Source organism: Macaca fascicularis, chromosome 2, assembly GCF_037993035.2.
Source record: "Macaca fascicularis isolate 582-1 chromosome 2, T2T-MFA8v1.1".
NCBI lineage: Eukaryota > Metazoa > Chordata > Mammalia > Primates > Cercopithecidae > Macaca > Macaca fascicularis.
The window spans coordinates 140,784,052-140,798,138 of NC_088376.1; the positions used below are offsets into that span (position 1 = coordinate 140,784,052).

The 14,087-nt window shown below is 38.1% G+C and overlaps 1 protein-coding gene across 12 annotated transcripts in view; it reads left to right on the forward strand.

Moving 5' to 3' along the window:
* The window catches only part of CNTN4 (contactin 4), a 975,847-nt gene that overhangs the window by 470,543 nt on the left and 491,217 nt on the right, over positions 1-14,087 (forward strand). For all 12 annotated transcript variants that reach the window (XM_045384783.3, XM_045384784.3, XM_005547640.5 and 9 more), the window contains one exon: positions 11,590-11,732. In XM_045384783.3, coding sequence (XP_045240718.1) covers positions 11,678-11,732 — 55 coding nt within the window. In that variant the 5' untranslated portion in view covers positions 11,590-11,677. The remainder of the gene's footprint in view (positions 1-11,589; positions 11,733-14,087) is intronic.

Consider the following 14,087-nt stretch of genomic DNA (forward strand, 5'->3'; position numbering starts at 1 on the left):
TTTTTCCATAATGTCCAGGCTGCAATCTACAGTCTCGCATTATTTATAGCATTCATTTCTTCTTACACTTCTTGAGTCTGTGCCAGTTCCTGGGCCTTTGCCTGCCTTTTATGATCCTGGCATTTTTGAAAACTACTAGTTAATTTTGTTGTAGAATATTACTCAATTGTCTGATGTTTACTCTTGTTTTAAATTGAGGTCATGCATTGTTGGCAAGATACCACAGAAGAGTATTATGTCCCTCTCAGTGCACCTTATCAAAGGGCACACGAGGCCAGTATGTCTTATCACTAGTGTAATTTTGACTATTTGGTTAATATGGAGTCTACTGAGTTTTCCCACCATGATATTAGTATTTTCCCACATTAGCTTTAGACAAACACACATAAATTCTTAATTTCCTAAACATGATGTACTCACTATACTGTTTTATGCCTCAGTTTCCCTGCCTAAAAATTATTATACTGCAACCCTAATCCTCATCTCAGCCAGTGTAGTAAGAATTAATGTGCTATCCTTTGGAGATTCTTGGATAAAACTAACTGTATAACTGGAAATGATCACTCTATCTCATTTTAAAGAAGAACACAAATAGAATGGTTAAAAGTAGATCGGCAGCATGTACTCATTGCACACTCAGAACTACAGAGACATCTGTTATATATGTGACAGGCTAGGCCTGAAATCTGGTTCTCTCAGAACCAGTTAGTGTTTGCCCGATTTGGCCTAAGCCTGATTAAACAAAGAACACATTTATCACTTGCTACCTAACAGGCTATTACACTAACTAGATGGATAACCACCCATTGATAAGGACAATAAATAACTTTTTAAAAACGGTTACATTCACAGTTTCTGCTGTTCATATAAAAGGGAAAAAAGTCCCTTGACATACAAAGGATTCTGGATCCATGTGCTGTAATTCTGTCATATTAGTTTGTATCTGATAATGAAGTACCCCACCATTGCAGAGAACGGCAAACTGCAAAGTGATTTACTGGCTTTCTACTCTCTTTTTATTTTTGAATGTCAGTGCTATCAGCCCTGACACAATACACTGGGAGGAAATTGGCCACTTACAGGTCTAGAGGTAAGTAGGTAGGGAAAGGTATACTAAAGAAATAAGTGGCTCACATAACCCTCCAAGCCCCCCACTTTCCTCTTTGACAAATAGAAATAATCATATACCTGCCTGCTCAAGTTATTGTAAGCATGTGGTAATCTGTCCAGAACCTTTGTATTGTAACTGAACCATAGTAAGTACTCAAGGAAAAAAAAAAAACCCCAGCTTGTCATTTTTATCACTTTATCATCTTTCATGCCTGAGACCCAAATTTGGGTGCAAAAGACAAGAAAATGGAGGTGAGACTCACATAGTTTGGTTTAATTTGCAGGAAGCTTCTGGAAAATGATTTTATACCAAATAAGGATTCAATAGCATTTGTCAAATGGTGTGGAAGTATCCCACCATCTACATGTAGTTCTGAACTAAAGCATAATGATACTGAGGTGTACTTCTGCTCTTCGAGAGTAAGTGTTCATAGGCAAATAAACCTAGAAAATGCAGAAGAATGCAAGCTCCATGATAGCAGGACTCAACTTTACCATGATACCCAGTGCTTACTGATAGTGTCTGACATATTGCATGTGTTCAACAAATATTTTCAGATGAATGTTCTAATCTAGTATTTAGCTATAAATATATATTGGCACAGGATCTTGAATACATATTTTATTTACCATTACATGAGATGGCAGATCCCATATTATAGCTTAGCTAAAACAGTAGGGGGGTTTCCTATCCCAACTTCCACTTACATTGTTGTTATTATTTTTTTTATTTTTTTTTAAGACAGGGTTTCATTCCCATCACCCAGGCTACAGTGCAGTGGTACAATCGTGGCTCACTGCAGCCTTGATTTCCTGTGCTCAGGTGATTCTCCCACCTCAGCCTCCTGAGTAGCTGGGTCTACAGGAGTGCACCATCAAACCCAGTTAATTTTTTATATTTTTGGTAGAGATGGTGTTTCACCTTGTTGCTCAGGCTGGTCTCGAATTTCTGGGCTCAAGTAATCTGCCTGCCTTGACTTCCCAAAATTTTGGGATTACAAATGTGAACCATTGTGCCTGGCCAACTCCAATTATTTTAAGAGAATGACTTCTGACTTCCTTCTAAGTAAAACAACACTTATCTTAAGATTATGTTCTTTTTGCATTATGGTGGTAAACCATTTTACTTGCATTATCTCATATACATCTCTACAAACTTCTGAAGTAGTCTCAGTACCTCCGTTTTATGGATATAAAGTTGGAGGATCAGAAATAACTTGCCTAAAACAATACAAGTTCAAGACTTGAATGTAAGTCTGTCTACAAAGACCATTTGTGTTCTTGACTGATATTGTTGCATTTGTCCACTGTTGCAGCCCTCTTAGAGTATTATATTATTTTCCCCAGTAGAGTAAAATAATCTCTATGAGGGAAGACCCTATCTTATTCATTGCTATATCATACTGCATGTCAGTTACTAGATGTTCAGTCGGTAATTTGTAAGTAAAGGATAGAGTGCATAGTAGATTTTATTTAACCCCCTACTTTGGTATAGCCTATTATACCTTAAGTTTTTATGTTTGAAATCTTATTTCTGCTTCTGATTAAGCAGATATAGACTCCCTTTTAGGCTACCAGTTATCTGATTTTCTGATTTGGCTGTCCAAGCAATTGGCAAACTGTGCATAATGATGAATATACTAGTAGGCTTACTTCCCCACTAAGTGTATCCAAGTAAAAGCCCTGAAAGTCACACGGTTCTTGCCACTTTAAATCTGACACCTAATATATTAGGTATGAGAGTGTTTTGTGCTTACCTTTAGCTCTTCTTTAGTTTAGGTGATTAAAAAATGCCTGTTGCTGTCTGTATGTGCAGCATGCTTCATTAACGGTGATTTATTTGGGAGGTTAGCAGAATTGGCACTCTGTAGCACACCAGCGTGCAGAAGGAAAACAAACGTGAGATGATTGCTAAGAAATCCTTCTTTCCTGCTCTGGTGATAGGAGCTTTGAGAGTTTGCAAAGTCTACTTCCCAGTACCCAGAAAGCATGGATAAGAGTAGGGTTTCTGGGGATTGTAATTTCCCCCAAGTCCCTTGCTTCCACTTTCCTCCAGTGCTCAGTGGACATGGATTTCCCCCTTTGGCACAGTGTGCTCCCTGTATTTGTGGTCTCCCAGAACCACACTTACCCCTCTTGCTTTTTCCAGCAAGTTTGCCGACTCAAAGCCACACTCAACTTTTTCTAGCAGAATCCAATTATATGGATTTTCTCTCATATTCCTTTCAACAACCCCGTATCTTCACTGTCACTTTACCAAAGAGGAAAGTGAGGCTAACAGAGGTTAAATGACTTGCCCAAGAACAACAGCTAAATGGCAGCCCTGGGATTTAAACCTGGCTTGTGTGATTCTAAAGCCAATGATCTCATTGCCACAGGGAAGCAAAGGAATTTTTATTTTACTTGCAACCTGCATTGATTTTGTCATATGTACTTGAAATGCCATGTCGAGAGGATTCTGGGGCTGCCCTTGGGCCAAGCAGCAAAGAATGCCATAATCAATTAGCATTGCTTTCCATAGGAGTGGGAAGGAGGAGTGGAGGTGCCGTGTATTTTCCTGTCTTGAACTATGATCTACTTTTGTTCTTGATTGTATTTTAATAAGAGTGTAATAACATGGGAATGGCATTCTAAAGGAAAGATGAAGTATCTGAGGGGCAATCTAAATGCAAGATGAAAATACCACATATTTTATATAAACTGCAATTGCCTGCTGTTCTAATAATAAGGCTACATATACCTATTTGGGAGAAAATTCAGCGGAGTGTTTAAATATCCATACTCTTAAGTCAAACTTTTAGGGTTCATTTATTTTAAATAATCTCAACTTTTATTTTAAATTCAAGGGGTACTTGTGTGGGTTTGTTACATAAGTATATTGTGTGATGCTGAAATTAGGGGTATAAATGACCCTATCACCCAAATAGTGAGCATAGTACCCAATAAGCAGTTTTCAGCCCTTTCCCCCTCCTTCTTTGCTGTTCAATTAGTCCTCAGTGCCTATTGTTCCCATCTCTATGTCCCTGGATATGCAATATTTAGCTCCTACTTGTGAGATCATGCAGTATTTATTTCCTGTTCCTGCATTAATTTGCTTAGTATAATGGCCTCCAGCTGCATCCATCTTGCTGCAAAGAACATAATTTCATTCATTGTTATTGTTGCGTAGTATTCCATGGTGTGTATGTACCACATTTTCTTTAATCCACCATCGATGGGCACCTAGGTTGATTCTATGACCATGAATAGCGCTGTGACAAACGTACAAGTGCATGTGTCTTTTCTGGTGGAACTATTTCTTTTCTTTTTTTTCCTTTTCTTGTTTTTGAGACAGGTTCTTGCACTGTAACCCATGCTGGAGTGCGGTGGCACGATCTTGGCTCACTGCAGCCTCCAAATCCTGAGCTCAAACAATCCTCCCACCTCAGCCTCGCAAGTAACTGGGACTACAGGCAGGAGCCACTGTGCCTGGCTAACTTTTAAAATATTTTGTAGAGGTGATATCCCTGTGTTGCCCGGGCTGGTCTCAAAGTCCTGGACTGAAACATTCCTCCTGCCTCAGCTTCCCAAAGTGCTGGGATTATAGGTGTAAGCCACTGTGCCCAGCCCAATTTATTTTTCTCTGCGTATATACCCAGTAATGAGATTTCTGGGTCAAATGGTAGTTCTGTTTTAAGTTCTTTAAGACATCTCCAAACTGCTTTCCATAGTCGCTGAACTAATTTACATTCCCATCAATAGGTTATAAGCATTCTAAAGGTTCATTTTGGGAGTGATAGAAATATTCTACATCATGATGGTGATGGTGGTTCTATGACTGTATAAGTTTTTGAAATCTCATCAAACTATAAATAAAAAGAATGTGTGTCAGTGTATAAAATATACAGTAAACTTAGGAGGGAAAATCAGAGGAAGTTCTATCTATTACTTATTAACTCCAACTTAGTTAACCTATAAAATGAAAATAATATTGTAGTCTACCTTCAAGGTTGTTTTAAAGATTATATAAGTTAATACATAATACAGAGACTGCTATGTAGTAAATGCTCTGTAAATGATATCTATTATTTATCATTTTGCCAGTTGTTTTGTACTATATTCTACCATTACATTACCTCCAACATTGTTTACCAGTTTAATCTCATACACTTTTATGTTGCTGATTGACTAGATTGTACTGTACACTCTCACAAATACATAAGCTTCATATGTATGGAAAATTGTGAAAAAAAATCATAGCTTTGAATACGTGGCTCTTCTGTTTTTAACCAAACAATGTTAGAAGACTAGAACCATTCATGTCTGTTTTTCAACTGAATTGTTCAAGTGTTAAATATCTATATGTCCAAATAAATAATACGTATTAAAACGGATGGACTATGAGGTGTGTTTGAAAATATTGAAAGTATTAGCTATGATAGAATGTTTAGGGCGAACTTGTGGTATATACTTTGAAACCTGTTATTAAAGAGGAAATTATTAACTCAGAAAAAAACAAGTACTATAAAAAAAATAAAAGCAGTATATTCTGCAGCTCAGCTAACAACCAAATATGTGCTATAACTAAGTTTAGACAACAGTAAAACAAGGTATATTTGTGTTTTTGTAGGCCTGTCTGTCATTGGGAGTGATTAAGAAAGTTGAATATCATCATTCATAAAATAACTTAATACATAAGACAAAATCAAGAAATAGTAGTATAAGTGTGTTATTTTTCTCAAATTATCATTATTGAACTACTTACCAGAAAGGCAGTTTGTTGCCCCTGGACAATATTTCCCTCAGGGGATTAACAGCTAGTATTTAAGCTTTGTTCAAGCATTCCCTTAATACAAGTAAATATTAAATAAAACTTACAAAATTACAATTAGTGATTACTTAGTGAATGCTGTGGATAGTGAATATGGACTTGTGGCTTGGGATTAAATTTTCAGTAACAGTGTAATACATCGAATTTAAAAGCAATATATCTAAAACAACTTTAATGAATGGGAAGACGATATAATACGAAAAATTGTTACAAGCCTCAAATGTCTCTGGGGATGACAAAGGTGTAGTCACTACTTCATTTAACTAATTAAGTATCTTTGGCATATATAACCATCTTCTTATAGAATAATGTAATTCACAGTTTCAAGAATCCTTAAAAACAATCTGGCACAGTCCCCTCTTCTATTCATTAAGAAACTTGTCCAGCAAGCAAATAACAGAACTGAGCCTGGAACCCAGTTATTCTGAATTTTATCCCAGTGATTTTTTGCAATATCACTGTGATTATTGAGATTACTTCCGTTTTTTGAAGAGGGTCTTCTCAGTAGTAACATAGAAAGGTCCAACATCAAAGTAGAATAAGGTTTTCTATAAGGGGAAAGTATATTTTGAGAAATCCGTAGTGGCCATATACTTTAAGAAATTTCAATGGAAGACTTTTCCAAAATAATCTGTGTAACTGTGGACTCTCAAGCTATGGAAGAGATCCTTCAGTAAGTGAAATAGTGATACATTAGCTACCTGGCTTTTATTTCAGAGGATTTCTGCCTAATGTAATCACTATATTTATGGTTAGAATAACCGTAAGTGGAAAGTCTTTTCAAATGGGGAGCAACTGTGTACCTTAGCTGACCCTACTTCTGCAGAAGGTAGCTAACATCTCTTGTGGACCTACCATGTGATCTTACATTCACTTCTCCTTTAATCCTTATAACATAGCTGGGAGTCAGGCATCATCTTCTATAAAATTACATCCTTGGAAATTAGAATATGAAAGGCTATGAAACTTGTCCAAGGTTAAATATCTAGAAAACAATAGAGCCGGTATTTAAATCTATGTCTTCATACTTCAAATACTGAACTCATTTCTAAAGCTAATGAACTCTTCTTAAAGTATTGTGTCTTTTAAAGTGTGATGTAACATCCTGATGGTGACTCCCTTCTCTAACTTGGCTTTTCATGTTGTCCTTCTGCAGAGGTGAAGCCAGGTGTCAGTAAACCAAGGTGCAGAATCTGTAATATTCATAATGTAAAGGATAGCACAGGTTTCAGAGCTGAGACTTTGTCAGGTAGCTATGTTTCACTAGTGTTAACTCAGAAGTCTTTTGTGATAGCATAACTGTGAATAAGTATAGAATTTTTTTTTTTCTTTTTTTTTTGAGACAGAGTCTCGCTCTGTTGCCCAGGCTGGAGCGCAGTGGCACAATCTTGGTTCACCACAACCTCCTCCTCCTGGGTTCAAGCCATTCTTCTACCTCAGACTCCTGAGTAGCTGGGACTACAGGCACATGCCATCACACCCAGCTAATTTTTTATATTTTTACCAGAGGTGGGGTTTCACCGTGTTAGCCAGGATGGTCTTGATCTCATGACCTCATGATCCACCCACCTCAGCCTCCCAAAGTGCTAGGATTACAGGCATGAGCCACCGTGCCCGGCCTCAAGTCCAGAATCTTTACTATACGTTCAAAGATGATTGGAGACCAGGCTCGTGATTTACCTTCCAGCCTCTTTCCCCCTCAGCCTGTAACTCCCAAACTCAGGCTGTGCTGTGCTGTCTTTAACAAGGATAGCTATCACATTTCAACTTTGTGCCAGTACCCAAGCTCAGTGCTTTTCATGCATTCTCACTAATCCTCACCATAGATTTGGCATATACATATGGCTCATCCTGCAGCTTTCATATATATATATATATATATATATGAATATGGCTGCTATTTTATAGATGGACCACACAGCTGGAGAATGTGAAGTCTAGGAATAGAGCACAAGTTAGATTCGGCAGACTACGTTTTTCATTATCTTGCACTGCTATAACTTGAAGGTTCTCACAGCTTCTTGCCAGTTTGTTTTCCCTGTCACTTGGCTCAGAATGGCCTTCCTCCCTCTTATTTATCCTTTAATAATCAGTTCAAACTGGTAGCCCCTTTGAGGAGCTTTCTTGAAACTCCTGCCCTACCCTACCTCCCAGCTCAGTTCAATGATAATCTTTTGCTTCCTTAGCATCTTGTTCTTAATAGACTTACTACACACGTTGCACCAAATTATAATTACTGGCTTATTAGCACCTCTCGCCAAGTAAACTGTGAGCTCTTTGAGGACAAGACCCATGCCTCCCTAACCTCTGCATACCCAACTAGCACTGTCTCTGCCACATGGTAAACACAATTACTTTTTTGTGTGAGCTGAATTAGTACTGTTTGGATACCAGCAACATTTTAATTCAGCAGAGTGTCCAGAATAGACAAATACATGACCAGGCCCTGCATATAGATTCTTGGAAACCAGGACTCTTAAGCGAAAACTGATTCATGCTTTTGTTTTCAGCACTTTGTGCTGAGGTCTTCGGTATGACTGTTAGTATGAAAATTGTTTGAAGGGTTGAGGGAAGTTTTGTTCTGTGCAAGAATGTGGAAAAAAAAATACCTTGTACGATTCTTAGTTATTCATCTCCTCCTGGCTCAGTGAGAGAAAGCAACCAAGTCCTGTTTTATTGTGTGGCTTCCTTCTTAGGATTTACAAGTCTCACTCTTGGGCAGGATCTCAAAATGAGTGCTGACTACACTACCTTTGCTACAGCCACCGTTGGATAAGCCAGAGAGAGCTCAAAGCTGCAGGGGAGATCTGTTGCCACCATAACTCTTGGCTCATCCTGCAGCTTTCTTTCTGGCTCTGACAGAAAAATTGAAATTATGAAACTTTGTATCCTGCACCACAGTCCCACATGAGATTCATGAATCTTCAGCTCCCTTCAGAAAACCTGATGCTTTGGTTACCACTACCCACTGACAAATTACTGTCCATGACCCCATTATTTCTGATTAGCGAAGGTGAACCTTACCTACCTGAATGTAAATAAATGCCAATAGGATTCTTGAAATTCTTCATCCTTAAAAACCTACAGCCCTTAATAGAACATGCACTGTAAATAGTATCATATCATGAACTAAATCTTTATCATGTAATTGGATACATTTCCTAAGCTAATTTTAATTGCTTCAAGAAACCGCTTAACATTGTAGATCAATCCCGAGGTCCGAGATGACATTTCTCTCACAAAATTAATTATTAATACCCTGATCATTTGCTTAAGACATTAATAGTTTTCATTGATCAGCGCATCCTGTTTATCTAAAATGGCCTAATCACCATGCATGTCAGAAGAGTATCTGAACATATCCAATTAGAGATACTGCCGGCTTTCTGCCACATCAGCAGAGCAGAAGTTAAGAGTCCCTTTTGTCTTCACAATATATTAAGTCCAGCTTTATCAGAAACTAAGCTATTTAAGGGCACAAAAGAAAGGCAAGTTCTCTAATGATGGTTGTTCATTTTCCGTTAGCTCCCTGGTAAACATACAGGCTTTGCAGTGATCACATGGTTTAAATTAACTCTAAGAACCCATTATTAAGTAGCTTGTATTGGCCCATGTTTTCATGTAAGCCTGTGTTTGTTCACAGTGTTTTTCTTATAAGTGGGAGTAAGATGAGAAACTCCAGGTTACTTTCAGCTTGAAAATACTGGGGATCCCACACTGATGTATCAAAACATCACATTGTATACCATAACTATATACAATTATTATTTGTCAATTTAAAAATAATATAAATGTAATATATTTTTTAAATGAAAGCTAAAATAACAAATTGAGACCACAGTAATATCTGGCAATGTAGGGTGCTGTAGAGTTTTCAAAGAAGTTTCATTTACTTAACCAGGCGGTTTCCCTTTAAACAAGATTCAGAGAGAAGCCGGATGGGGTGGTCTACCCAGGACCACATAATGAGTTCCTGCCAGAGTTGTAAATAGAATGCAGGTCTCCTGGTTCCCTAGATTTCTGGTTTATTTGATTAACTGATGAGTTGGTAGCACCCTGCTCATCTTTCAGATCCCAAGGGAAGCTCACTTCCTTTATGAAGATTCCCAAACAAAAAGTTTCCTCCTTCCTTGATAACGGGATATCATATTGAAATTATATGAAATTGTGGGTAACAGCCCCTACTGGATAAAGAGACTGAAGAGAATAGAGATGGTGTCTTGTTCCTCTTAATGTGCCCAGTGCTTCTCCTTGCATCTGGCAAGCAGGAGATGCTTCATATATACATTCACACATGGCAGACTGGCAGGATGGGTGGGAGAAGGGGTGAGTAGAAGAGAGGAACCACAGTTGAGAGTTCTGTTTTACTAACTTCATGTTGCAATCCTTCAGCACCAGAGGGAAATTTGACTTTACTTGAATCATGCAATGTTAATTTTTTTTTTTTTTTCTCTTGAGACAGGGTCTCCCTCTGTTGCCCAGGCTGGAATGCAGTGGAGTGATTATGGCTCATTGCAGCCTTGAACTCCTGGGTTGAAGCAATCCTCCTGTCTTAGCTTCCCAAGTAGCAGGGACTATAGGCATGCATCACCATGCCAGACTGATTTTTAAAAATTTTCTGTAAAAGTGCGAGTCTCGCTGTGTTGCCCAGGCTGTCTTGAACTCCTGGCCTCAAGTGATCCTCCCATCTTGGCCTTCCAAAATTCTGGGATTACAGGTGTGAACTACTGCACCTGGCCTTAAAAAGTATTTTAAACTAATTTTCAATACTTAAAACTTAGGAGATTTTCAAAATACAGTAATATTTTCAACTTTTCTTTGAAAAGTTGTAGATGCCTCTGCAACCCTGAATCTGTTACCCATCTGCTTGAGCTGAGGGGCACCTGTTCCCTTAAGCAAGGACATGCCTCCATTCCCCAGAATAACAGTGTCTGCCCACAGCTTCACTCAGTTACTTAAATTTGTAGCTTTTGGTAAAGGTAATGAGTAGCCTCTCTTTACTGCAGAATTCTCCTAATTCAGTATTCTTGGCTAACAGAAGTATTCGTGTTCCTAATCATGTTCTGGATATATCCAAATGAACCTAGTAGGCTGCTACTGATAGCTGGTTGGATTTCTCTCATTAGGCACTGGAGCTGCATATTTCTGTGGCATGTTAGAAGTGAAACATGGGGAAAAGGGGAAAAAAAAGTTTGAATTAATGGGGTAGTCACAATTTTCCCACACGATATAACACCATTGGAAAAACTGGAAATTTCTACCTGCCAGTGTTAAGCCTATCTTGTTCTGTGGCAGTTCTGTATTTGCATGTTTTTTTTTTTTACTAATTGGAAAATAAATAAGAACAGGGTCTGGACACAGAGGGACCTTGCAAAGCATAGTGCATTCCCCTGCCTTCAGGTTGGTTCATGCCTAATCAGAAACTGTTCTTGTCTTCACTCAGAAGCCGCAGGGACTCCTCAGCTCCAATTCCTACCCAATTATTATTTGCAAGAAAAGAATAGGAGACTTATTTGCTTCGTATTCATAATTTAACATGTTCCTTTCTTCCCCTCCAATGGTACTTTCCCACAAGTCAGTTTTATTGATATTCGAGTAAAGATAAACTCACAGAGACCACAAAGAGAAATATTCCCAAATCTCATTGTAATGTCTCTTCTTTCCCACAGATTAAAGGTTATACAAAACTTAAAAGAAGCAGCGATTCTATTCACTTGTTATTGGACTTGAAACTCCCTTTGACCTTGGAAACTGAAGATGAGGTTACCATGGGAACTGCTGATACTGCAATCATTCATGTTGTGCCTTGCAGGTAGAGTGTCATTTTAAAACTTTTTAATTTAGAAATGCCACTGTATTTCACACTAATTCAAAAGTGGGCCTTCACTTTAGATGGCAATGATGAAATCGCAAGAGTGTATGCTACTATGACTAGCATTTGCTGATACTGTTGAATATACCTTCCTGATGGTCTTTTAGTGACTGTTTTCATGGTGTTGTATCCAGAGATACACACTGATGTTTCACCTGTCTATCTGGTCGTTTTAGAGTCGTTTGAGCCATTATTTAGTTTGAAAGTCGTTATTTTTGCTCATCCCAGTGCCCAAATGCACAGAGATATTGGGCAATAAAACCGATAATATAGTCTAGAGTATTGCCTACTTTCATTTCAGTGGCTGGACATGTATCTGGATAGCTCTTTCAGTGTCTTTGTTGATATCACTCCATCTTCTGATACTGACTCTCTTTTTCATTTCAATGTACTACAGTTTAGTAGGAACTAGAAAGCAAAACATAGGAAGATTTTACCATATACTCATAGCCACCTACTATAAAAGGGATTTGAAGAGTTCAAATATGGCTGGGCACGGTGGCTCACGCCATTAATCCCAGCACGTTGGGAGGCTGAGGTGGGTGGATCACCCAAGGTCAGGAGTTCAAGACCAGCCTGAGCAACAGTTCGAGACCAGCCTGAGTAGCATGGTGAAACCTCATCTCTACTAAAAATACAAAATTAGCTGGTGCAGTGGCACATGCCTGTAATTCCAGCTACTTGGGGAGCTGAGGCAAGAGAATTGTTTTGAACCCACAAGGCACAGGTTACAGTGAGCCGAGATCACGCCATAGGCACACTCCAGCCTGGGCAACAGAGTAAGGCTCGGTCTCAAAAAACAAAACAAAAAAAGACAATAAAAGAAAGAAAGAAAACTTCACACATACTATGTATTGCTTTCTTCATTTTCTGGAAGATGTGAGTCTAACAGTTGACATACATAATTCAAGTGCTGATGCATCAGAAGTCCAGCATGCGCCGGGAATTGGTTTCCAGCTTGGGCTGCTGTGTATCATTCCAGGCCCCTTTGAAATGAGTCTGCTTGACTTGTTTTGTTATTCAGAGTGTCAAGTTCAAGAGGGACACCTGAATATATTTGCATTTTTACAACATGAAGCAAAAATGACTTTTGGATCACCATTACTTTGATTTATGCATTCACTCAAATAACATTACTGAGTGAGTACCTTGTAACAAGCCAACCCTGTACTGGGATCTGGGAATATAATCCTGATCAAAACAGACATGCTACTGCTTTCTTAGAGCTGTATTAACTGAGTCCTCTAACTTCTGACAACTTGTTATAGTAGATTATTTGCAATTGTTATAAAATCAAAAATAATAATGGTAGTACTAACATGTATGGATCACTTATTCTATGCTAGGCACTATGCTAAGCACTTGGTGTCCTTTATCTCATTTCTTTCTCCTACGACCCTTAAGAAGTAAGCGTTTATCATTTATTTTACTGTATTAACTATGAATATTAATATTATTACTGAACCATCAAGAAGTTAAGAAACTCACCCAAATTCACAAAGCCAGTAAGTGGTGAAGCTGAGATTTAAACTCAAGCAGACTATAGTCTTGCCTGTTCATAGTGTACGGTCTTTTAGTTGTCTTGCGGATTTGGCAAGTTTATGGTTGCAGATTTAGTTTTGAGATTTTTGTTTTCATTCTTCCTATGTTTTTCTAAATGTAAACCGTCATTTACGTATACATCTTTGAATAGTCTACCTTCGTGTTTCAAACTTATTGCCTTAGTTGAGTTCACATCTTCCCCACTGCATGATTGTGAACATCTTGGCATCCCTCTTAGTGATATTATTTATCTCCCTCATCTGGTCAGAACCTTCATTTTCCTCCCAGCAGTATGCCCAGGCTCTAATACCTCAGTTGTTTTTCTCTGGGACCTTGACCCTCCTAAGGGATTTGACTGACACTCTCGAGTTTTAACTTCTCGTAATGACTCTGGTATAAATGTACTCTTTAAGCCATAAAGCAGTGAATTGATTTCTCGTATTTGGCTACAGCAAAATGTTTATTTAACCTAATGTGCTAAGTAAATATTAAGATATGAAAGGGTTGAAAATCAAGGAAGCCACTATTCTCTTCAGTATTGTTTTGAAAAACTTGGGGGAATTCTCACCTAAGGTGTGTGTGTAACTGTATCTTTTTTATTCACTTAGCTTTTTATAGAGAATCAGTGTATTGATTGTTTTTGTGAGACTTTTTTGTGACCTGTTTTACATTGCATTAATATTCCCTTACCATATGCCTTCTTCAGTGTAGGTAAAGTCAAGCTTTAATTAATGTTTTTGTTTTCTTGCTATT